At 42.3% G+C, this 22,852-nt stretch overlaps 1 protein-coding gene across 1 annotated transcript; it reads right to left on the reverse strand.

The window, feature by feature from the left end:
• Positions 1-1,030: 1,030 nt before the first annotated feature.
• chka (choline kinase alpha) lies at positions 1,031-21,180 on the reverse strand. Its single transcript, XM_070907720.1, has 12 exons — positions 20,945-21,180; positions 20,163-20,271; positions 18,016-18,069; positions 10,784-10,897; positions 9,820-9,953; positions 7,386-7,490; positions 6,576-6,634; positions 6,371-6,458; positions 2,576-2,684; positions 2,389-2,495; positions 2,208-2,289; positions 1,031-1,090 (listed from the first exon to the last, which is right to left on the reverse strand). The coding sequence occupies exons 1-12, from the start codon at positions 21,178-21,180 to the stop codon at positions 1,031-1,033; spliced, it is 1,257 nt and encodes a 418-aa protein (XP_070763821.1).
• Between the last annotated feature and the right edge of the window lie 1,672 nt (positions 21,181-22,852).

Genomic DNA, 22,852 nt, shown 5'->3' on the forward strand with positions numbered 1-22,852 from the left:
GCAACAATTCCCCAGGCTTATAGAGCATAGCTGGAATGTCTTAATGGCTGAATGGGAGAGTGCAGATGTTAATGCCCGATGCCACACAAGAGGACGTGGATCAACTTGTCACAGTGATCCCTAATAATACCCACAAAAAAACAAACAGAAATAAAACAACAGGCTGCGCAAATTCACAGTCGATCAGTGTAAATGCATTGTTAGTTCTGACGCCACAAGGAACCAGGCCGAGTTGTAGTGGAAATAACCTGAAGTTTGATTTGGTGGAGTTTAACCAAAACACCAAAAAAGGAACTTCGGCTATTTGCGTACAGTACTTGAAAATGCAACGTAACCGTATTTGCCCTGGCCCGAAGAAAATGTCAAATACATCCATTTAAGAATCAAACAAACAGCACGTGTGTAATATCTAGAAGTGTCTGACCTGTCCATCAAGTCGTGATTCCCAGCCCGTCAGTAACAGACAGGGGCCAAGTTACTGGCACATTGAGATCTATATATAATATACATAGTTAGCAACTGGCTGCTTCAGTGAGCAGGAAACTACCAAGAGGAGTTCACATTTTGGTTCTTTCCAACAGAGCATTTCCATAAGGGAATGATCAATACATATACATTGATGCAATGTTAACATTTCCAATCTAGCTGTGACCGAAATCCACCATCCTCTCCTGCTCAAGGCGTAACCCTGTTGTTTGCGATATGGTTCGAACAAGGCAGAAGCAGAGAGCTGTTTTCCGACCAGTGATGAATGTTAGTACAAGTTTTTTTCGTTTCTTTTTCTTCTTTTTTTTTTATACGCGGCGTAAACTTTGAGCTGCGAAGGGTTGTGTACTTCTAAGTACCTAGACGCGAGATCGGGTTTTGGCTTCGGTCAGCACCGACACCGACAGTAGCCAGCAAATCCTCTACACCAGCGGGGGAGCGTAAGTAAAGCGCGGATCAAGGAGTCGTCATCAGCCCGTGTGTCCTCCTCCTGCCCGTTCGGCTGAGGGCGTTGTCGATCGTCCGATCCAGTCATTCCGCTCCATTAGGCGGCCCAGATCTTCTTCTGCTGGAAGTAGGCATCAAATCTGGCCTGGGCGTACTCCTACGACACAGTCAAGTATACATGAATAAACACACAAGCACAGTTCTGATGGCTAATCATTTCCAGTTGCTCACACTTTTTTCTATTTCTATTTTAATAGCTATTAAGCTACTGTCAATGAAACTAGACTTCCTGCAGATGTTTCACATTAAAAGCCTATCAGTAAAGGGAGGGAATACGCCCTTTGACCCACTGGAAGGCTTTTAATGTTGAGTTTCATCGATGGAGTAACAGCAATCGAACAAAAATGTTGTTGTACACTGTCTGACAGTACGCACTCTATACCAAAGTCAATATTCAAACCCAAGATTTCATGTTTTGTTATTGCCACAAATACTCCAGATGTTTTGTGCATTACTTTCAACAAATGTTCCCAAAAATGTAGCCTTACGTATTTGCGCCAGAATTTAACTCCAAGTTTTGACTCCATGGGTTTGAACAATGTTTGCGCTGACAGTTTGAGAGGATAACAATGTCGTGGAAATGTAGATTTTCCTGAATTTGTCAAAGACAACAGGTAAACGACGGAGGAGGTGCAGCATATCAAGAGAGATGCTCCTTCTCAAAATATGATGAAATGCATATACAAGACTGGGAGAGTGCAGTTGAGGTAACTGAAGGCCGCAGCTACTTAAAAATTCACAGTATGCAAAACAAGTGCATTCAGGTTTAGTCAGAGCATTGTATCCAGAATGCAGACATAAGTTACTTTACGAGGCCGTGCCAGGGTATTCAACTCAATGTAAGTGATGGTATTCATCCAATGATCAGGTTGTAATACCCTGCAAATGCACAACATTCAGTACGTTCATGACTTAACCTCCCATAAAGCCATTAACATCAGTATTGGGAAGTTTGCACGTATACTACATTATTGCACTTGTAGGTACACTGACCTAACGTGTTGTTTTGTACATAGTTTCTATTTACTATACACCCTCCTTTACCAGTTTGGTTTTTTTTCAGGCTGACCTGACCTGACCTCCTCTGACGTGTTCTTTGACTTTGCGTAACCCTAGAAGACGCTACTGCTCATGTCTTATTCACTGTCTTCAGCTACCAAAGCTTACTGAGTGCAGTATAGTGAAAAATAACAAAAACAAGTAATAAAACTCACCAGGTATCCAAACTTAATGGTGGAGAGCCGGGCCTGGATGATGGACCACAAGCCCCAAAAGAAGTGGGATGCCAGGGAGAACCTACATTCAAAAACACATGGTCACTTTGTTTCCTAGTCCCCCCCTCTATTGTCTCGTCATGTCGTGTCCGTTTACACCGCGCCCTACATCTGAGCTCACCTGTTGACCTCCACGTACAGCTCCTCCTTCACTTTCATTTGGTCCTCTTCGCTCAGGTTGTCGAACCCTCGGTCGGACTCGCGCAGGTAGCTCTCAATGAAGTGGAGCTGCACAGGGACACGACGTGTCAAGTCAAGCCAAATACAAATACATTAAAGACGTCAGCGCACTGACATGTCGTACACACCTGCTGGGCCTTTGAAGGATAGGCCTGAGCATTCACTTTGAAGAAGGGAAACTCCTCACAGTTGTAGTCGTACATCCACTCGCAGAAATGGTTGCCAATATCGAATCCCCTGCAAGGTTAACATATAGAGAGAGACGATGACTGACGATGCCTTTACATTAATAAATACTTTCTGTGGGGTTTCTATTGCATAGCTCGATGTGTATTGCACGTTTGGAGGAGTTCAACTGTATTGTTTTCTTGACAATAAAGGGCAAGTAGACTATATAGAGATGATGATGTATCTAAATTTCAAACTTCATTTTTTTTTTTTTAAATGACCCATGTTGAAAGCCGAACAAAGACAGAGTCTATCTTGCTGCCGGACCAAGACGTGGCAGTGTGTTTGTGTGTGTCGCACCAAACCCTTGCAGTGTCTCCGCCTGTCTCGGGTTTGTTTGCTCAGGAGAGCATCTTGTTTGTCAGGGTGGTTTACCCTTTTACTGCTGTTCCCCAAACCAGATTGAAGCCTTTTGTTCTGACGCCCTGTGTTTTAGGGGTTAAAGGTACGTAAAGCACAGCTGATGCTGGGTCATTCTTTTCCACCCGATGTCCAGAATCAGCGATGGGACTTCAGTTGAAGGCTAATAATGATTCACTGCTGTTTGGTGGAATGAACAATAAGTAAATGCGGCAGAGTAGATTTTCTGAAACTATGTCAATTGATAGAAAGGAATCATCATTTTGATTAAACACTGAAGTCAGTATTCGGATCAAATTGTTGCTAATAACGTAGCACAAGTTGTACACCCTGACAAGAATCTAGAAGACATCACTGTGGGCAGTTACACGCTAAAGATTAATCCGTTAATGAAAAGTGATCACCAACAGATGAACTGCTTGCAGCCCTACACCGCAGTATGGAAATAGTAAACAGGATTCAGTGTTGCCTTTCCATTAGCCAGAGCACATTGGACAACAAACTAGAGGTGTGGGGTGTTGGGGAGGTGCGGTTGTCTTGATTTTTCCCGAAGGAGGGGGGGGGGGGGGGGCAGACCTTGGAAATCCCTGGTCTAGACCAAATTCAATTCCCACACTGTTATCAGGAACTGCCTCCAACACAACTCCCCGCTCCGAGGGAACCCGGACTCATCCCCTTCTGTTTCCACATCAGTCCATTGGGGGGGGAAAAAACAGTCCACACAGTCTGTTTGTGTCCATTTGTGGGCGTGTCCCTCCTGGACATACATTATGGCACACGTGCTCACGTGCTTGGTGTGTATCCACAGAGGGTCACGTGTGTGCTGTGCAACATATGAGGAGACTTAAAGGGGCCACGCTGAAGGCAGCTGCAGGGGTGGGGAGGAGGGGGGTTTGTTTGTGTGTATGTGTGTGTGTGTGAGAGAGAGAGAGAGAGAGAGAGAGACTTTTGTCTGAGATTAACTGCGAACCAAGGCCAGTGTGTTCTGCGCCGTTTCCCATAAATGAACCACTCAGGAATTCACACACCCGGGCACAAACACATTCAAAGTCACCCGCAGTTGCTCAAATCATTCTATTCCATTCTATTCTAGTATATTCCTGGTCTTTGGTGACACAACTGTGTGGGAAATCCTCTGCACCATCATCTCCACTAGTAACACTGACAGGCCTGGATATAGTCTTTCCATTGCCTCCTTCCTGTGCGTCCTCATTGGCCTGCCAAACTCTGCTTACATAACTGCAGCTGCAGTGAATATTTCAAGAGAGGGGGGGTGCCGCGAATGATGACTGTTAGAAGGACATGCTGATGGAGCACCGATACAAGCCAGGCTACATTCTTTATTTCCCCCCTCTCGTTTTCCCTCAGATTTTGCTTCCCTTCTGGGTCAATGTCTGAGTTGCTCTGTCTCTCTTTGTCTCTCACTCTCACTTTCACACTAGTGCCTTATTTTCGGACCCCCCCCCCTCCCTCCACGCCCATCTCTTTTGACTGGAGAGCCAAGGTTAGTTGGGAGGCAGAGAACTGGCAGTTGCAGCTGATGGTGATTTATCAGCAACCATTAAACTCTCTAAAAATATGGAGCCCCAAAGTGTTCAATATTACATACCTAAAAGTGAATTATGAAATGACCTATTACCTAATTATTAGGAAATTATTAAAACTCAACTCATTTTTATGAAATGTTATTTTATCATTCTTATTTTCTCTTATTCATATCTTTTCGTGATAACAATTTTATAGGACTTCATTTTCATTTCATTTTTTAATTCAAAATGACCCTATTCAAAAGCATGTTTTTATTTCATTATAGCATTTTTACCCATAGCCACTTTTGGTTTCATGATGTCACATTTCCTAATATCACTTCTTATTTCATAATGTCACCTTTCAGCCAGTCATATGCCCCCTGCCTCTGAAGCTAGCAAGCTCAACAACTGCTCCCAGATTTAGTGAGTTAGCTCCTGTTTGCTAGCTGGCGAACTAAATGGAGTTGTGAGCTTGGTTTATTGCTCAGCATCAAAGTGATGAGCCTCCGTTGGCAGTGTTAGCTAGCTCCGGTTGGCTAGAACAACCACAGTGAAAGTTTCTCTGAGGACCATATTTAAATCAAAATGCTGCCAAGCTAACTCTGAGTCAACTAGCTAGCTGCTGCTGTCCACACCGTCTCTTCACTTTGAGTAATAATCCAAGCTCACAACCCCGGCTAGTTAGCGGTCTAGGTAGGTAGCACATGCAGCCTTGCTTCATTCAAAATTACTTTGGCAATGTCGTTGCTCGAGTGATGTGCTGCATTGTCAAAATAAAAACATGTTTGAAATAGATTATCTATTATCAAATAAAAAAAAAAATACTCTTATGTGATAAATAAAATAACGTTTCCTATTCATAAGTAAAGTTTTAATAAATACATCATTTATTTCACAAATTGTTGGTAAATTGTTGATTGTTTTATATTCAGTATATTACACAATTATTTCATATGATTATTTAGTTGAATTAAAAAAGGAAACACTTAAGGCTTCTGTAGTAAAGGGTTAGGTGTTAGAGCTAGACCTTATATTTCAGGTTACAGATAGAAGCTGAGAGATTTCTGGTTATATAAAATGTGTCGTGCAAACTAGAAGGGAAATACCAAGAGCGCTAAAAATATCCCTTCTGTTTACTGACAAACTGCACTCACAATTGAATTTGTCTAACAACAGCACACAGTGTGTGTTCTGCAAAAAATAAACTTTGGCAGGAGCTCAGGGACGGAAGGACACCTTTTGGGGAAAAACACCCAAAGTTGACTGGCTGTCAACATCCTTCCTTTTGTCTTCTAGCTTAATTTCTGTGTCTTATCATGAGGTCAACTCAACAAGATAAACTGTTCAGAGGCCAGACATTTTACAGCACAACATTTTCATAAACATCTTCCAATTCTTCCATTTCAATTTTCCTGCTTGTTCTGGTGACAACTAGAATACTAAATACTTACTTCTTCTTTAAATCTCAGTGGTACAAATCCAGTATTTATATGCCAATAGAATATGTAATGGGAAGGTATGATTAGCATAAAAAATGTCAACAACAAAACAATGTTAATAAGTCCGATTGCCCATTTGTTCCAACTGAAGACATTCTTTAAAAATGGGTTGTAAATTTATAATTTATAATTTAAATTTTTTTTTAATGCAAAGTAATTTACTCAAGCTGGGCACTGTGGTTTTTAGCAATTGTTACTCAAGCAGAAGTAAATAGCGCAATTGCTGGGGACTACTTTCAGCGGCTTTGGATGCAATACTTGTGAGTAGGATCAATTCACTGAAATGTGTATTTCACTACTTTCTTACCTGTAATTGTAGCTGCTGTACTCAAAGTCAATGAGCATCAGCTTCTGTTTGTCTGAGCTCTGGCGGCCATTCAGCAGCAGGACATTCCCTGAAGGCAACACACACACACACACACACAAAAGTTTTTTTTTTAATTAATGACAGAGAAAAGCAAATGTACAGCATATAGGGGCCTTTTGTGTTTGTATGTGTTTATGAGTTTTACCTTCTTGACAGTCGTTGTGGCAGAACACCACAGGGGAGTGGGTGAACTCCAGCAGGGACCTGAACATACACAGAAAAAGGTCAGAAGTCAGAGGATGATCAGTCAAGCAGGGGTTAAAGAGCTCCTGGTTCAAGATAAACTGTGTGCATCTTCATATACTGACCACAATGAACCCCTAAACATTATTATGAAGCCACAGATCTATAGTCTGGATATCACCAAGGAGGTTTCATCTGTGTTTCACGTCATTATTTAACTCATTAAAACATTTGCAAATAGCCTCAGGGCAGGTATTCCCAGGTAGAAACTCATTGCGACTAAGGGGACATTAAGAAAAATGGAATGGAATGCAAGCAAAAGAGACAACAGCTGGTGGTTCCTTTTAATCAATGGCTCACAACGCGAAGAGCAGCTGGAACGAACAAGCGGTTTGATCTGTTTACCTGGGTGCTTGGTTAACATTCACAGTGCTAAGGACTAGAAGCCAACTAAGGACTGTATGTTCTATATCTCTAAATGTTTAAAACAAGAGCAGGTCTGTCCTTTTATTAATGACATAGTGTTTGTTTTGCATGTGTTCGCTCAAAACATATGGCTTACGGGTTAATCTGGGATTTTTCTGTGGTCAACACCATCACAGGACCCACACCTTCTGAACATTCTGTTACATAACACCATGTTTTGAAACTTTCCATGAATGTGTCAGGTGTTATCCACTCTGTACTGGTGTGTGTGTGTGTGTGTGTGTGTGTGTGTGTGTGTGTGTGTGTGTGTGTGTGTGTGTGTGTGTGCGCGCGCGCAGGAACATACTTGAGCATGTCCATCTCCTGTGGCAAGTTGTAGCTGAGCAGGCGGTTGAAGCGACGCAGGTGGGACTCTCTGGGGAAGTTCAGCCTCATGACTTGGCTCAAGTACCTGGTGAGAGTGTCACACACACACACACACACACATTTAGTGACTCTACCCTTTCCCTCAGAGACATGTGATAAGTGATAAAGCGATGAGACACACAGTGAAGTCAGGATCATGTGAAAGGGAGTGCTCTCTAAATACATTTCAATGTCATCCTGACTCACTGATAAGCATGATGCCACAGCCACACAATCAATGAATGGCAGTCAGAGGTTATGATGACCTCACTGGAACTCAAAATATTTGTGTCATTACAATAACGTATTAATTACTGACTGCAACTTTTGTTTTTATTACTATAACCAAATGTTAGTTTTACCAATAGTCATTATTGTAATAATAACAGCCGCAGCAGGAGTGGTAGAGGTAGAGAAGTAGTAGCATTGCTAGCAGTTGCACTATTAGCACCAGTAATAGCAGTAGTAATGTGTGTGTGTGAACAGAGAGCGTGTGTGCAGGTGTTATCACAAAATGAGCCAACAGTCATAGCAGTAGCTTTAGTTGGATCATAATTACTGCCATAATCACATCATATCTGTTTTATGACAACAACACAAAGGTATGACAATATAGCTAGAAGTGACATTTGCATAACAGCACTTCCTGCTTACTCTACCATGATGTCATGATGAGGAGTAATACATATATAATAATACATATTTTATTTATTACTAATGTAATTAAAACCAAACAAAGTCTAGTTCATTTCATGAAAAAAAAAAAGTTTTTAAATGATGTAATTACATTTAGCCACTGTTACTGAAGACCCAACCGCACAAGTTGAAAAAGTTTCAACATTATCCAAAAGACTTGCACTTGTCATGAGGCTGTATGACTCTTCATTTCAGAACATAAACTGGAGGAAAGTACCAGAAAGACCTGGTGTTCCTCGTGATGTCTGAATCAGTCAGAGCACCGCAGCGCGTACGCGGTTGTAGCGTACGTTGCTAGCTAACGGCGGCTAACTGTACAGTCGGTACGTAGGCTGTATGGGGCAGAAAAATGAACGTTCTTCCTCATACAAATAAAAACATTTGAGTTCATAAGCAATAAAACCAACCCTTCCTCATTCGAATACATCCTAGAGTTTTGCTGCTACAGCCTTACTTCTGTTCTGTTATGACCAGTAGCTTATGGTGGCTAATGTTGGCTAATGTTAGCAAGCTTTAGGTAGATAACTGACATTACTGAGGCAGTTTGCTAACTTTATGTTTCATCATCTACCTATATCCTGTAATTGTTCTTTGTGACCACAGTGGTTGCTCTTCAACAACAGTTGACATAGGCTTGCTGGTAGATAGACTGGACTGATTCGTTTAGCATACAGCAAGATAAACTAAGCTAACAAGAGTTTTGGGTGGATAGTTGCGTCTCACTAAAGTGAACGAAAAAGCCAAAAAGATTATTCATGACAAAAGACGACACCTGCTATTTGAAGCATTTTGTTTTTGGAAAGGCTTATCTTTCTTTCTTTCTTTCAAAAACTTGACTTTATATTATGCCATAGTTACATAATTACAAAACTTTTTTCTAACTGATAACATACCAAGTTTTATCAGTGGAACAGATGTACTTGGACCTTTCTGGTCATGAAACTGATAATCTGTCTTTTAAATTAATTGCAAAGATAAAAATCATTCATCCTTGCTGTTGGCCTAATAAACGTCAAGGTCAAATAATCAGGTAGAGACACACGAGTCTAGCATCTTGAATCAGCTGAGAAATTTAACACACTCACAAACCAATTCCACGTCCACGATTTGGTTGTGGCTGCAAAGGTTTGGCTTCTGTTCCCATTCTCTAACACGTCTATAAAAAAATCAATGTCACCTGTATTGAATGGTTAAAACAGCTTTACTAGACACAATGTTACATAGTCTGGGTTCCAGGGAATCCTGCTTTCATCTAATCATCTTAAAGTTCTGTCAAAAAAAATAAAAATAAAATCCCATGTAAATTCCAGTAAAATTCCAGATAAACTAATTTACTAACTGTGCCACGCAGCAGGACACCTGAGTAATAATCCTGATAAACCAGTACTTACTAACTGTACCTTCACAGAAGATCAGTGGAGCAGGACTTTATCACCACACGCTGACAAACATTGTGCAATGTAAACCTTGTAAACACGCCGCAAGTAATGCATCGTGATAAGCCACCGGCCACCTCACACAGTCAGTAACGCAGCCTGCTGTCTTAGGATTCAGAAACTAGCCATGAAAACAGACAGAACGGGCCTCTTAACATCCCCAAAGGTGAGGCAGGACAGGACAGGACAGGTCAGGATGGGATGGGTACAGGACAAGACAAGACGAGACGAGACGAGACTTACTTGTCCATGGTTCCAAACAGCCACTTGGGTTCCTTGTTGAAGGGCATCCTCATTCCATGAAACCTGGCCATCTTCTCTGCAACCTCGGCTGAGATGCTGGGCTCGCTTAACTCACAGGTGTCCAGTTTACGGCTCTGTCGACAGGATTTTATTCATACAGTAACCGCGATTTTTGAGAGTGTTCTTGAAGTTGCACTCGGCAAAATGTTTATGAGAAACCTTTCGCCCAAATCACAAAATGGGTTAATACAGGAAACATGTGTTCCATCTCTCCCTTTTCAGATTCAACAGAAGCCACAGATTCACGTTTTACTAAAATGAAACTACAATACTAGAGATATGATATCACGTGATATCCCAGTATTAAAGTTCAAAGTTTAACCTCTCAATTGTCTAGTGCAGTTTAGAGTTATGTCCTGGACCTCAGTCTGGAAAAAGAACAAGTAGTTTTTTTTTTCTTTTCTTCTGAAACTGCTTTTGGATCATTGTAAGAACGAAACCCATACTTTTCTTTTGAGACCCTGCTTTTTTTTAGTTTAACAAAAGAAGCCAAGACTCTCAAACGTTAAAGCAGCCTAATAAACTTCTAAAATCATTTCATTTGAATGAAATCAAGAAGTATCCGATTAAAGAATCTTATATCCTTTATAAGATCTCAGTACTTGACAGTCTTATGATACTTGGTGCCATGGACACATTTTGGTCGCTACCAAATATGCTTTGAGGCTCGAAAAATATTTAAAAAAAAGTACACAACAAAACCACAATATTAAAAACTCAAGAAGACTCTGTAAGATTGAATCAACACCTCTTTGTCGGTCTCAACAAAAAATCAGATGTTTCACAATGATTGAATATATTCCAGTAATGGAGAGCATAGTCCCCTGTTTAAAATGACCATACACTATATATAAATAAACATATACAAACACATGTGCATATGGGCAGCCACATGGGGACTTACAGGGACGTACTGCTCCAGTCGGCCCTGGGGGAAAATGCCGTAGAGTTTAGGGCCCAGCTCCCTCTCCGCCAGGATGGCAAACATCACACTCTCCAACACCATGGCCTCCGCCCCCTGAAAACACACGACTGTAAGAAACTCAACAGCTCGACATTTAAAGTGTGAGAGCAGTCCACACCGCCACCGCCGCCGCCACCCGTCAGTGCTGTAAAATGCAATTAGAGCAGAATGAGAAATGAGACAAAGAGCCTTTTCTGGCCACGACGTCTGAAAACATCAAAGTTTGAGTGAGGTACGGATTGAGAGTCATGAATGAAACAACACTCTCGTCAGCCCCTTTCAGACATTAAATCGGTAGCATCGCTTTGAGCATGGGTCTCCTTTTAGACCATCCAACAAACCCCGGGAGTGAGGCTTAAAACACTAGCTGAATTTCATTTAAAGTTCTAATCCTTAAGATTTCAGTTCTGATTGATTTTTATTTTTTATTTTTTGACCATTTAAGTAATCATTACATGCATGCTTCAACACAGAAGTGGCGGACTCCACCACTGCCACTGCAAACTACGACACAGAGGGGTAACTACAATGCCAGCCAAAATTAATATCATAAATTGGGCACAATATGATGAAAATCTTAAAGATTATAACGCCTATTTTGCTGACATGCTGTTGATTGCGAAGGTAAAGCATTCTGTTAAATTTACATCCCAAATGAAGTTGGCATGAATGAAAATTCGGGGGGGGTTTAGCTGGTAATCTGAGAGTGAGAATTTTGTAATTCGTTGCCCCAGTAACACACGAAAAAAAAAAATCTTCAATGGAAACTTTTCCACTTTTATCTGAAGTATAATGTACAGTTTATTACGACTCTGATCTTATTTTAGATGGTTTTCGTATCTAAATTGGTTTATTAAAGAGACTTAATTTCCTTGTGCATAGGAATAATTGGGCCTTGTTAATAGTTGATATAAAGTATATAATATGTGTATACAACTAAAACAGTGTGCGTGCTCTATAATGTGATTGCTCTGCATTCAGATTTGAACCGTGGAGTCACGTACAGGTCTGGGGTTTCTAAGGAGGCTCCAAGGTCTGACATGAAAATGTCAGGGTGGAGTGCATGTGTGACAGGGGCTTAAGTGGAAAGCAGGGGGTGGAGGGGACGGATGGAGGCGTTTGAATGAGGAGACACACTATGGTTAGGGTTAGTTGGGTTTCCCTGTCAGAGCATTGAGGCGAACACAAGAGGTAGGTTTAAAGTTCCAGGAAGAGTTGGCCCACTCGGAGCGCCAGTCACTGTTGAGGTTCCTGAAGCAGACAGGACAGCCTTGTCTTTCTCCCTTTATCTGAGAGACACGCACACAACTCCACACACACACACACCCCAGGTATATGATAGAGATCGCTTTACTTGATGTTAAAGTGACCGCTGACTGTAGCTGCTGTTAGCGAGCCGTTAGCTCAGTTAACCGTGCAGCTAGTGCTCTGCTGCCCGGACTGTGCGACTGTTCCGTTGGTGTTTACGCCACTAGCACAGGAGTGTTGGACCGCCGGGAGGAGGTTTAATAAAGCTTTATTTAAGCTTTACAGCTAATAGGCCGCTGGCTGCACGACTAACTGAGCTAACGCAGCTACAGTTAGCGGTTACTTTAGCAACAAGTAAAGCTTCCCGCCCATCAGTGAACTCCGCAAATCACCGAGAGTTGAGGCAGAGCAGCCGGAGGACGTCAGGGGGAAAACAGAAAATATTTTCTCCGTAAAACATGTTTCACAAGTTTCACCAATAGCAGTGAATGAAGTTATAAAAGTTGTGTTTTTGAACAGTAATCAGCAAGGCTTGTCTCATTTGTGGTCTGATAAACAGTAAGTTCATGAAATTCAAGTTAAAAACAACGACGCATTTGGTCCTTGCAAACGGAAGTTATGTACATTTGTTTGCATATGCAGCGGGGGAAGATCTGATCACAAGTGGCTGCTTGAGACGCATGTGGAGACGTATTGCTGATGCCGGGTCTGAACAGGCCCCGAAGCCGCGTGCTGGCTTCCCATTGACTTGATCCTGCTTCGCTCTATTGTGTGGAGGCGACAGAAAACCCAGGCTTCTCACCAAACAGGCAGGAGGCCAACAGCAGAGGAGCGAGACCTCTAACTAATCAACAGGAGAAGGCCGACAAAGTGAACCTTCTACAGCTGATTTATTCTGTGGGAAAGTTGCACGTCTAACAGCATCTCTTGGACGCGGAGCTGCAATGAAGGTTCACTGGTGGAGTGGAGTCGAGTGGATGCAAAGATAAACCAAAGCAAATTAACACTTAAATCCAAACTGCAAACACTATCCTGTAGCTAGTAAGCTAGCAAAAAAAGTTGTTTGCCACCGAGTTGTATTATGGGAAATGAATGAATAAACGTCAGGATATCTCAAATCCCCATAACTTTATGAGAGTGAAATACTTAATGGCCGGAGCACCCCTTTAATGTAAATACTGTGACTGAATTCAAATGTCGCACAATGTCATCCACACCAATGCTTTCTATATCACATTTAAATGAGAGACAATGACAGATTTTGTTTTTGTCTACTGACTGCGCTTTTTTTTACCAATATACCAAAGTTATACCAATACAGCTCACAAATAGACGTTTGCTCAGCAGATGTCAACTGAGTAAACTTGAAAGCTACAGAAAAAGCTAGCAAGTGGAAATTGAGTTAAGATGTTTTTGTCAAAAAATGCCAATCGAGTAGCTTCCAGGGTGCGCGAAGGTGCCTTTGCTGGTACAGCCACAGCAAAATGACATTGCCATTAAGGTTTTCAGTTAACAAGCTGATGCTGCAATCTGCTGCATTTCAATGTAACCCTAAATAGCTGCAATAGAAAGCAGTATAATGTATTGCTATCTTAACCCTCTTAAGTGTATAACCTCCAGACAAATTGCTGCAGAGAAAAGAGATTTGGATCTGAGCGCTGGGGGTCTGTGGCTACTTGCCAGGGAATGTGCTTCATACTGACGTCCAGCAGGAAGCCAGCTCAAAGGAAACAACTTGGCCTGCTTGAATGTGAAACAATTATTTATGAACCACATTTCTCAAAACAAGACTGTACCGCACCACCTGCTGAGAAGCTCAGTACCGAACTATTAACTTTAGGAGACACTGGTATCTCTTTTGAGATAAAGCTGGGAATTAATTGTATCCCATACACTCCAAATAAAAGGTGGAAATTCAAAAAATGGTGCAAAAGGTAGCCTCTTCAAATTGCTTGTTTTACCTGACTTATACTCCAAACCCAAAGTTCAGCTTACTAAAAATGAAAATCTGCCAATCCTCACATTCAAGAAACTGAAAACTTTAAAACTACCAATTACTAGATTATCAAAATAGGTCTTGATTCATTTTCTGTCGACCGAATAATCAATGAATCGACTAATCGTTTCGGCTCTAAGTGCGAATGTTGAGTTCTGTCATCTGCAAAACAAACTGCGCTGTCATATTCCATGACATACATGTCAGCTCATTAAAGAGAAGAAAAAGCCTTGGAATTTTCCAGCTTTGTCACTGAAAACTATTGGAAATGAATTAAACATTAGCATCCAGATACTTTACTCAGTAGATTTCAACTGGATCAACTCACATTTAATCTTTATTTTCCCATTAAATAAACACACTGCACAAGGCTTTTTTCCCTGTCTGCATGATGTTTCCGTCAGCATTATGTTACTAATACAAGGACACGGTGAACAATCCAGAAACATCTTCAACAAATGCCCGTCTTCTGAACAGTGTGCGGCACGTTCTGCTTCATGCCCGGGGAATTTGTTCAGAGAATATGCCCCATCGTTATGTAATGCCTTATCTGCAGAATGCTGATCACATGCACTTCCAAATCTCCAACGTGAATTATCCACGTCACCATAATCATCTTGACACACATACTGCCAGACAACGAAGCCAGCTGGCGGGATGTGCGCAAAGCAGAGCAACTCCTGCGGGGGGGGGGGGGGGGGGGCTTATAGAACGCATCAGTCCTCTGCCAACATTTCAGCGAGGCAGCGAGTATGTCTGACCCAGATCAGCTGCGTCCAGCCTGCATATGGACTAACCCCCTGTATATGCAGAGCTTGGTCTAACCTACATTTGCTGCGTGCCAAGTTGACAGTCAGAGTTCGGATCAAAGTCAGGGATTCAGTTTGTGCGTGATCTCGGAGTGATAACCTCTACAAGCCTGCTTCAATCTGGCTATTTTGAGGACAGTTCTGCACAATTTAGATTTAAATTTAGCCTTAGTGATAACGACAAATGGGGCGTACCAAAAATTGCACTCTGTCAGATACAGAGACTGTGAATCTGGCAGTGTCGGTCAGCTACGTTGTAGACTGGAAGGATGCTGAAAATCATTAAAGTCGAGATGAAACAGCATTGCCAGAGAATCTAGCTTCCGTGTCGTGACGTATTTCTGAGTGAAACAGGATAGGCAGGCGGGACATAATATTGGGAGGAATTTGAGCGTTGAAAAGTGGAGCGTATCAAAACTGACGTACCTGCTGTCGCTAGCTAGCTAACAAATGAATGTTAGCTCTGTGCCACTAAAAGTTAAAGATTGATTGATGGGTGGATGTCATGATATTATTGGTTAAAATTGGTTGGTTTAAGCTTTCGTAAGCATACGTCATATTTTGTTTTACTAGAAGAAAACATGATTGAATTTTGATATAAGAATTCATTTTTGGCATATATTGTTAAATAGGTGCACAATGTGACCGGATATGTGATCTGAAAGGGTTAAATAATCTTAAATATTTTTCTATATTATTAAATATTCAAGTTAGAAAACATATTTAGGTATTATTTATGTAGTTTGACACTCAAAATCTTGATTGACAGTGACCAAACAACCCACCAACTGTCATTGGATTCTGATTCAAACATTGCTATCATCTGATTGGTCAACAAGTATGTGACATCACCTTTTTCTAGCGGAGCTCCTCCCGCTCTCTGTCTCTCTGTCTCTCTCTCTCACTCTGCTCTTCCACAGAGAAAAAAATTCGTGTGAAATAACCAAAACCTTTTTAACTTGTGCGGAAAATACTGCGTTCCTGTCGGACCCCGTCACTCACTGCAAGGAGCTGATTGAGAAATTATGTGTGTTGGGCCTTTAAAGTCATATTCCTGATTCAAACGCCACTGGGCCCTTTCATCTCGTGTTAACGGTTTCCCACACAGTGACCCTGGTGGTCTCATATTGACTGTCCTGAACAGCCCTGCAGTCCTCCCTCCACCAACCTCTGTTTCATTTCCTCTGACCTATTTTAAATGCTAGCGTGTGTTTTAACAGTCTGTTTGATTTGGCTCACTCTTCCCAGACAGAGTGTCTTCCACCAGTTCAAAAGTTAATTATCAACAAGTCATACTTGATGACCCAGCTCACCGGTCAGACACAGAACATTTTTTACATTCATCACAAGCACCTCCCTTCCCACTATTTCCTGTTTCAGAACAGGAAACAGAAACTTCCTGTAGTAAACCCGAATATCCTTTATTGAATGAAGAGGAGCTCCCACTGTTTCTGTCATTTTAACCTGCATATCCCATTCAGCCTGACAGCTGGTGTAGGCTCTGGGATCATGTTCTCTCCGGACATTTGATTACATTTGAATCCACATTGTTACGCTGGTCCCATATCAGTGTGGCCACTCAGATATTCAGCGGCTGGCCTTGGAGGGATGCAGCAGGTGCGCTGCCGACAGCTGCTGCCTTAACCTCAATAATTATCTGCTGTGCTATGTGTGTCAACAAACCTGTGTGGGGGGGGGGGGGGGGGGGGGGGGGGGCAGATTATTGAGTACAGAACAGTCAAATCCACCTGAACTGAACTGAACCAGTGTGACACATTTGTTCCATTCATCTGCCTACGGAAGTGACCTCATGTCACAGGACAGTGATAACTTGAATAAGTACATGCTGGTATATAACACCCACCGGCATCAGCATAGGCATATTATTACATACATATACATAAAACATTCAAGTTGGTACTGGATTTTGAGGCTGATACCATTGTTGATTCTTAAAAATCAGCCAATGGGTTGGTTGAATAAAACAAGACATTTGAGAATTTGCGATACTACGATATTTTTGTAGTTCCATATCTCTAGTAATAAGTACAGGTAATGCTTCCTGTCATTTGTCCACTGTCCACTGTGTGTTTACATCTACAGTGTGTCGTGACGTGTGTGCTGCTATGCTGCTGTGGCGTGTGAAATACCCTTACAGGGAATTACGCGGCGTCATCCTATCTGATCCAAATGGGATTCACATTGACCAGACAGCATTGTTAGAGCAGGTGGATCGAGGTGAGGTTATCCTAAGACACTGACTTGGGGTCAGTTCTGCGTTAGCCTCACTGCTGACTGGAAGGCTGGATTAGAGGGAAGGGGGAGCTGCCGAGGACAAGCCGCGCTCTTGAGGGAAAGATGCCAGAGTGGTAACAATAGCTAACTGGCTGATGACCTCACCGCGATCACATGGTGGGGGAGTTGTGATTCAGCCTGGTAATGTGGGGGTCAAGGGTCGTGATCACATGATGTGATGCAGGGTAAAGAAATTTCCAGGCTGCTGGATTTGAGGCTTGGCAGGCTGCCAGCAGTGAATTTACAGATTTAAAGTTGCTTCAGATTCTTTTAAAAAAGTCTTCTTATATGTTTTGCTTCGGTGCGTACTGTCCTGTGTTCCAAATAGGATTTCTTCAGTTGAATTTTGCAGTTAGATTCAAGCCAGATGAGTTCATCTTACCAAACCAAGACCCTGTTAATCAGGTTGAATGTGAATGTGTCCGCCGCGTCCACTGAACGAGACCAGTGACTGTGGCATTTCCCAACAGTTTTTACAGTCATGCTGTGCCAAGGGTTAGTAAGGGGAGACAGGTGTTAAATCAATTCTGAACCTAAGTTCAAAAACCTACGGGGTTGCCAAGGTTCATCCCTCTCTGTGATTTCCCCGAAACAACCGGTTTCCTCCAGAGTTCAGAAGATTCAGGTGAGAGTGAAACCCCGTCCCAAGAGAGTGTTGAACATGAGTAAAAGGAGAATTTAAGGGAAGCAAAAGAACGTTTTCAGACAAAAGGGGAGGAGCGGTGGGTGGGTGGTGAGTGTTGCGGTGACTGGATGGACACTGGGTGACACTCTGGGCATAGAGAGAAACATACTGTATGGTGGCACCATCATCAGTTACTTACTTGGAAGTGATTTTCTTTGTTTGACTGTTGGGAATCCCCTTTATTACAGGACATCTATCAACAAGAGAAAAAGGGAAAGAACTATCCATGAATACATGTGAAGCCGTCGATGAGCGTCAACATCAAAACCTAGCCGCGCCTGCTGGGCAGACAGTACAGTATGAGTTCAAACACACTACAAGTCTTTTTGGACATGACAGTGCAGAGGGCTGGTCAGAGAGATTGATGCGCCCCCCCCCGACTGCCTGCATAATGCGACAGCCGGAAAGAGAGAGCAGAGATAGTGTGGAGATAGCAGGGGGGTATCTCTGAGGAGGAGAGATAGAACTATGCTCTATTTCCCAACTGCTGCTGGATGTTACATTGGATTACATATTAAGGCTGGGGCTAAAAATATACATATTTATTTGGTGAATCTACTCACCACCCAACGCGCTATTCACATATCTCCATTGCCGAGAAACGCTGACTCCTGTGCAGTTAAGCTTTGTTTAATCATTAGTAGCTGTGTGCTCTGGCGATGACATCTGAGCCCCTTAATCATATTAGCTTTTTGATTTAGACATCACTAATGCCTGTGAGGCGGCGCTGTCCTGATGGAGATGGCAGCAGTTACCTTGGTGAAGGACACAGTGCTTTCGCTCTCTCAGACATCCCTTGCAATAAAAGCTAACCGCTTATACGGACATTAGCAATTACGCAGACTTTAGTTAATACTTAATGCAGGTGTCATCGTGGCGGTGGTTAATGCGCGCGTGAAAATAGATCACTTAATGGCGGCGAATGACACTGAGAAAGCAGCACATGTCGCAGCGTCTTGTTTTGTCTTTTGTTTATCGCAGCAGGCTGGAACGAACAGCCTGTGCCGAGAGCAACGCCTCGAACGACGAAACGCCAGCAGGAGATTAGAATATGCTGCTTTCAGGGATCTTGCGCAAACGTTTTGAAGCCCTTGAACTCTTTTCACTCAATATTTGCATGTGAAATCAATCCGCCGTGGCCTGTGATGGTAACTGAGCGGTTATCTTTGGATAGGTTCTGTTACACTTTGCAATACTGCTGAGTTCGCCTGCCCCTAGGGCCGCTGGGATCATGAACTCTGGACACCACCGCCACCTCATCTTAAGAGATAAAAAGGCTCTATCTCTATCTGTGTTAACTGCAACCACTGTAGAGTTCTTGTGTGTTGCTGTGTTGTTGTTGTTTTTTTTTCAGCTGAGCGAGCTGCAAATGTGCAGATTCATCCTCAGGCTCCTCTGTTTGTCCAATAATTCAACTGACTTCTTAATGATTAAGAATCACAAGGCAGGCATTTAGAGAAGAATAGAGTCAAACAGGAGAGGTGTTTCAGCGTTTTGTTTTGCCTCCATACTGTATCTTCCCGGCTTTGTCAGCCGGGGTTGTGCTACATGAGTGTGTGTTACGTCTTTGTATTAGGCTGAGATTTCAGAGATCTCATACTGTACCGTGTTTTTTGGTGGGTTCACCTGGGAACAAGAGTGCCCAGGGCACGCTCCTTTGGGAAGCCTACGGCAAAGAACACATGCATGTACAGCCATGGGGGTACATCACCATGTACAACAATGGCTAACACGCACACACACACATCCGTACACACACACATACACGTGTGAAGGCATAACTGCACATGCATGCATACACTAACATAAGCATATGACCTGTGAACGCGCACACACACACACACACACACACAACAGCAACAACCTCTGGTGGTGTCACTGTCACACCACAAAGTTGTATGTATTATCATTTTTCTTTATGGTCTGGTTTCTGTGATTATCATCTCATGCTGTACAGTAACCTTTGACTCCAGTTACATGAGTCATCTCTGTGATAAAGACAGACAGGTCAAGCATTCTTATAGGTTTAGTTAAAAGACGATGAGCGTATGATGTTTACATTTCTGCTGTCATTTGTATGTGCTGTGTGGCGACACTTATCTTCACTGAAATCAGCAACACTTTAATAATTACTGACTAATAACTACACACTACTGAGGGGAACTAGTACTAGTACTCAGGTACAACACATCATCGTGGAGAGTTTGGCTTACTTGTAATGCTCTGTTTGTATGGTAAAACACCAGCTGTGTGCCAAACACAGGCGATGACAGATGTGGCTCTCACCTGCAGGATGGCCCCATAGAGGCGCAGCAGGATGCTCCTCGGCTCGTCCCCGACAGCGTCCAGGCTGTCAGGGAGGCTGCACAGGAAGAGCTTGTTGCTCAGACCACCCCTGGAAGACAGACGATCAGACATAATGGGATTCATTATTACTTGTCAAGTAGGGACTCCTATTTTTGTCATTCTCATTGATAATTCATAATGTGCCGTCGTTATTGGCCTCCCATTGTCCCAAAACACCATATTTAAAGGGAAGGTCCAGCTTAGTCATCAAGATTTTAGCCTACTTTGCCATTAGGCGTCATTAGTACATGACGACGGCATTCTCTTGAAGATTGCTTAGAAATATAAAATTCTATTTATGTTAAAGTACTGGTGATATTCCATATATATATATATACCATATTATTCAGTGTACAGAGCAGCTCTGGAATTTGTCTGAGGATGGCATCATCATATGTAAGAAATATATCGTTTTCTTTAGTTATTTTCATTTTATTCTATTCTAAATTTAAATACCTGTATATATGTGTGTGTGTGTGTGTGTGTATGTAGCATGAAGGGGCTACATTTCATTGTGTAACCCTGTGTTGTAAAATGAAAAAAAAAAGAGACCTTAATTCCTTGATACAGTCTGTTCATCTCAAGTACAATACTATGGAAATAACCTATAGTTTTAAGGTGGGTTTACAACAATAGACACAACGATATGTAAACAGCCTTATCACACTAGCTTCAACCAACGGGGCCTTCGTCTCTCAAACAGGCAAATGTACACGCTGTACCTTATGATGGTGATGTGGAAGTCGTCCTCAGACAGGCTTTTCCAGGCTCCATGGAGGAACTCTCTGCACCACAGATAAGCCTTGTGCCGGGTGTCCAGATCGGGCTGGTCGGGGTGGACCAGCTCCTTACAGTCCTCCTCGGTGTCGGGCTGGACCTGCAGGGCGTTCTCGGTTACCAGCAGACCCAGCGACATGGAGGGGGAAGAAGAAACCCCGTTGATAAATTTGGTTTTCATTTTGGTTTTTCCAAAAAAAAAAGAAAGAAGTAAAACGTAAATATTCAGAGATGAACGCCCCCCCCTTAGCGACTGAACTGGTGTGAATCCTCTGGTTTGTGACGCAGGAGGATTTATTTCGATTATTCGGTCACAAATTCGTTCTCTTGCTGAATTTATGAAGGGCAGGGTGTTGTAGTTTGTTTCTTTTTCTTTATTGTTCGTTGGTAAAACGCGAGGTGTCCGGTGTTCCGGCGTTGTTCAGAAGTCAGATAACGGAGGCAGGTAGCGACGCTGTCCGCTCAGTTGCAGGGAATGAATAAAGCCTCGAGCGACGCGCCGATTTACGGAGGGAGTGGGCAGGGCGGGGAGTGATTGGTCACATGACACGTCCGCGCCCCTTCTCTTCCCTCATTGGTTGACTCGGACACAGCCCCGCAGTACCAAAACAAACCCGAGGGTGCCTTCAGAGGGATGTCACGACATGGGCAAACATATATCTGGTTATGTGTAAAATATCGCTGTTCTCTTCCTACATTGTATTTTGTTATCAATAACGCTTTAAAAAAAAAAAAAGAGAGAAAGGAAAATGTATGTTTTATATTTTGACTGTAATTTTATTTTTGTATGTATTATAATTTGTTCAATTATTTTCACAACATTACGAATATGTTGTCAGGATATGTGTACTCTTGTTTAATTGTTTTGTGCCTAACCCTGTTTATTATTATTTAACATTGTACATCAGTAGTAGGCTACTGCCCGCTTACAGCAGCAGCCCAGACTTTTCTTGCAGTTTTTGATATGGTACAGCATGATACATGCAATATTTATGTATTTTGTTTTCAAATGTGTACTATGTGTTTCTGCCGACCAACAGCTTTTGAACATACCAGGTGGAGTTTTCATTGTAGCCTTTTCAAGCATGTTTTTGTTTACATTCAACATTTTTCAGGAATTGAGTGAAACCTCGAGCTCTTACAAATACACTGAATGCATCCTGTCTCATAAAACATTTGAAAAACCTGTTTTGAACATTTTTGAAACCTTAGATCAGACGTTCATTGGCACGTTACTCTAGATTGTTATCACCGTCTGCTGCTGTTAGAAAAATGTACCATGTCTGCAAACACTGCACAGGGCTCGTGTTGTGATGTGAGTCCACGTGCACGTGCTGGTCGAACAAAAGACTGGGACCTCTGGTGAAAACATTGCTACACGGGATGTTGGACTGGGCGTGTATAGGAGTTTGAAACTCTGAAAGTTTGACTTTCCAAGGAGTAACACAGCAATATAAACATCGGCCACATTTCTCCCTCACATCCAGTCACGTAGCCAGCAACTGTAAGCCTGCATATCTTGGGGTACTATTACTTCATGGACCCGAGATGTTTCTGTCACAGAGGGGTCCCTCCTACACTCCACTTCCTCCTCTTTTTTTTTTCCTGGCTGTAGAAAGGCGCAGTGTGGAAACTTGTCAAAACCTGTAAAGAGATCAAAAACAGGATAGAGACAGTACAGCCATGTGTGCAAGACAACTTTTATCAAATTTTTACTTTTGTAAATTCTTTTTATCTTAATTAACTAGCATAAAATGCAGCCAGCTTTCACCGGATCAACAACTACAAACATAAACAAAGGTTCCCTTAATGTATTTGCAAGTATATTCCCCTCAACATGAGTAGCCTCGTAT

Source organism: Enoplosus armatus, chromosome 6 (assembly GCF_043641665.1).
Source record: "Enoplosus armatus isolate fEnoArm2 chromosome 6, fEnoArm2.hap1, whole genome shotgun sequence".
In the NCBI taxonomy this organism is placed as follows: Eukaryota; Metazoa; Chordata; class Actinopteri; order Centrarchiformes; family Enoplosidae; genus Enoplosus; species Enoplosus armatus.

Coding starts and splice junctions, on each gene's coding strand:
- chka (XM_070907720.1), bottom strand. CDS start 21,180: ATGAAAACCAAATTTATCAACGGGGTTTCTTCTTCCCCCTCCATGTCG. Junction 10,898..18,015: donor ACAAAGAAAATCACTTCCAA/GTAAGTAACTGA, acceptor GTGTGTTTTCAG/GGGGCGGAGGCCATGGTGTT. Junction 6,459..6,575: donor CCACAACGACTGTCAAGAAG/GTAAAACTCATA, acceptor TGTTGCCTTCAG/GGAATGTCCTGCTGCTGAAT.